This window comes from Perkinsus marinus, assembly GCF_000006405.1.
Source record: "Perkinsus marinus ATCC 50983 genomic scaffold scf_1104296966966, whole genome shotgun sequence".
Lineage (NCBI taxonomy): Eukaryota > Perkinsozoa > Perkinsida > Perkinsidae > Perkinsus > Perkinsus marinus.
In genome coordinates this window covers 1-2,894 of record NW_003203734.1, presented here as the reverse complement: position 1 = coordinate 2,894, position 2,894 = coordinate 1, and the positions used below count along the sequence as shown (strand labels likewise).

Below are 2,894 nucleotides of genomic sequence, written 5' to 3'. Positions count from 1 at the left end.
GCCAGCAGGATGCCAATAGTAATGCCAAGCTGGTTGCAAGCTCCGAACAGGCCACGGTACTTGGTAGGAGAAATCTCACCAATATAAGTAGGGACACTGAAAGAGCTTAGACCGAGGGCAATTCCCACAACGCCACGAGCTACGATCAGCTGCCAGGCTGTACGGGCCAGACCAATCCATAAGAAGGCCAAGAGGAATAGAGGGGAAGCCCCTATGAGACTCCATTTACTACCAAACTTATGATTAACAGGCCCGCCAGTCAGCGAACCGATGATTGCACCGATATTGATCAGGGAACCGAAGAGGGAAGCCTCGTTACTGGTACGAAAGACGAAAAGGTCGGATCCCGCACCGATCGGAACATGATCCCCATCGGGCGTTGTTACACTGTCTTTCATAGTATCAATCGCCGGTCCAGAAAAGCCTAGAGACAGGCCGAAGAGCAGCGCCCCGAATAGGGATGCTCCCACAGATAGAGCAGCGCAGAGGTGCTTCATAGCAACAAGTTGCTCGTGGTGATAACAGTCCTCTCAGATGTTCGCGTGCTACATTTTTCGCTACGCCCACAAATCCATAGGACTCATGCATCTCCGGCCGCTATTTTCTCTGCAACTCCAGTCGCAGCCTACTATGAAAGGTCGAATATCAGAGAAGAAGGCACGGTTGGACGACCTAAAATCTTCACAAACGGGCGCCAACATCCACGCAATCGTCACTGCACGCAAACGCATAGCTACTGGAGTGGTTTCAGACTCGAGCCATTCGAATCGTGCAACAGAGGCACACTGTTGTTGATTTCAGTGAAGTTTTGTGGCGCGTGGGAACCGCTGATTTGCGGCTGCAAAAGCGGACGGTAGTCATCCATGTTGTCATCAATGGCGCAGCACACACAGGCCGCTAGCGAACTTGAAAACTCCTCGGAAATTCGGTTAAGTTGGCTGTTTAGAATTTGCGAGGTTGTGACTGAGATATCCCAGGAAAATCTCAGTCTCCGCCGGTCACACCCATAACGATTCATGAACACAAAATCAACTAAACTTGATGGATAGGACCCAACGCAGAGTGACAAGCTGGGGTGTCGTACATCACTACTGTACGATCCAGAGCAACTTGAACTACCGCAAACTAGTCATCCGCCATGTGTTGAGAAAAGGGAAGAGAAAAAGTAGTCGCAGCGAATAAATCGAGTTGAAGGCCATTGCCACATCGCTCGTAATCGATTCAAGTTCAATCGACCGAGTGATGGGAGAAGCGAGCCTGGAGCTCGCAAGGTACAAGATGGCTATCAGAAATACTGCCAGGTCACAATGATAAGTCGATTGCCCATAACTGACCGAGGGAGACCTCGTAGTTACCATAGCATCGTTAGCTGGTGGTATTGCAGAGACAATGAGAGTCCACATTCGGTGGGCTGCAAGGTGGCAACGAGTAGAATCATCGTAGAAGGGATTATCATTGGAAGCATTCACAATGGATTGTCTCATCCCCAAGGCATACCCCTCTTTCCTTGCTACACTGAGTGGGGCAGACTGAGGAAAAGCATATGGTCTCATCTACTGGGCGAGCTGGTCTTGCATCGCAACCTTGACCCTTGAGCATAACACCGATTAGCAGAAGAACGGCGCAGATAACTTTAAACATGGGAGTTCGAGAAGAACAAAAACTGAATCCCTGCGCATTCCACTCGCTCACTCTCCGTGTAGTCTACGCGAACGGATCCAAGACTCACCTTCGAACGTACATTGTTCACATTACATCATACCCAATGTCACATTCACCATGGTTCTCAAGTACAACGTCTCTGACTCACATACGCGTACACACAGCTTCGTGGACGGGTTTACTCGAGATCATAATTGCGTGGTCAATTGATACCATGGGAAGTCGATGCTAGTGACTTTGGCAACACGATCCCAACGGCAGATACCGGTATCAGATACACCTAGCTGCGGTCGACGAGGTTGGCAGGAGTGCCAACAATAGACCTCAAGGAGATACCATGAAAGACTCTGGAAGCAACCGCTCGTTTGGCGCTTTGACGCATGCACGCATGCGCTGAGACTCTTGCGGCCGTCATATACTGTCTATTCCGAACGGGCAGGAGAGCACAGTCAGACAACAACAAAAGGTAGCTGATGATGGCCGAACGGAGTCGATTTACATATAGCGAACAATCAACACAATACAACTAGCAAACTGGGCAACAGGAGAACGGGAGCGGGCAGATCCTCCGACCACAGCTTGCATGCATGGCGCCGCGGCACGCACTGTGCGTGACGCACAGACATTCTTCAATTACGAAGACTACGAAGGAGACGGAGCTGTTAGTGCAAGTATCCCGAGTAACTGTCTCCTCATTCACACTGCTGGCACGAGATAGCGGCGACAACAAACGAGTGCAGCTGGCGAATCTAAGTTGCTAGTCAGCGCCGCTGCCTCAGCGGAATGTTGCGCCTTATTGACCCAACGTGATAATCTTCACAACCAGGCGCCAACATCCACGCAATCGTCACAGCACGCAAACACACAGCTAGTGGAGTGGTTTCAGACTCGAGCCATTCAAATCGTGCAACAGAGGCACACTGTTATTGATTCCAGGAAAGTCTTGTGGCGCGTGGGAACCGCTGATTTGCGGTTGCAAAAGCGAACTATAGTCATCCATGTTGCCTTCAATGGCGCCGCAGACACAGGCCGCTAGGGAACTTGAAAACTACTCGGAAATGCTCGCCGGTTTCATATTTTCAATGTCGACTTTCCCGTACGTGTAGTCGTCCGTGAAGGTATTGCTATGTTTCAAATTACTCTCAAGGAGCCTTGCTCAGCTTCACTCGGCTCGAGCAAGGTTCTCATTACTTCCCGAGTTGGTTTATGTCTCCATGGAGGTGCTCTGTTAT

The 2,894-nt window shown here is 50.3% G+C and overlaps 1 protein-coding gene across 1 annotated transcript; it reads left to right on the top strand.

The window, feature by feature from the left end:
* Positions 1-400: 400 nt before the first annotated feature.
* Positions 401-662, top strand: Pmar_PMAR025447 (hypothetical protein; the record flags this gene model as incomplete). The annotated part of the gene is made up of 2 exons (XM_002768871.1): positions 401-488; positions 535-662. Coding segments are annotated over 2 exons (216 nt in total), but the record flags the coding sequence as incomplete, so codon positions are not given.
* Between the last annotated feature and the right edge of the window lie 2,232 nt (positions 663-2,894).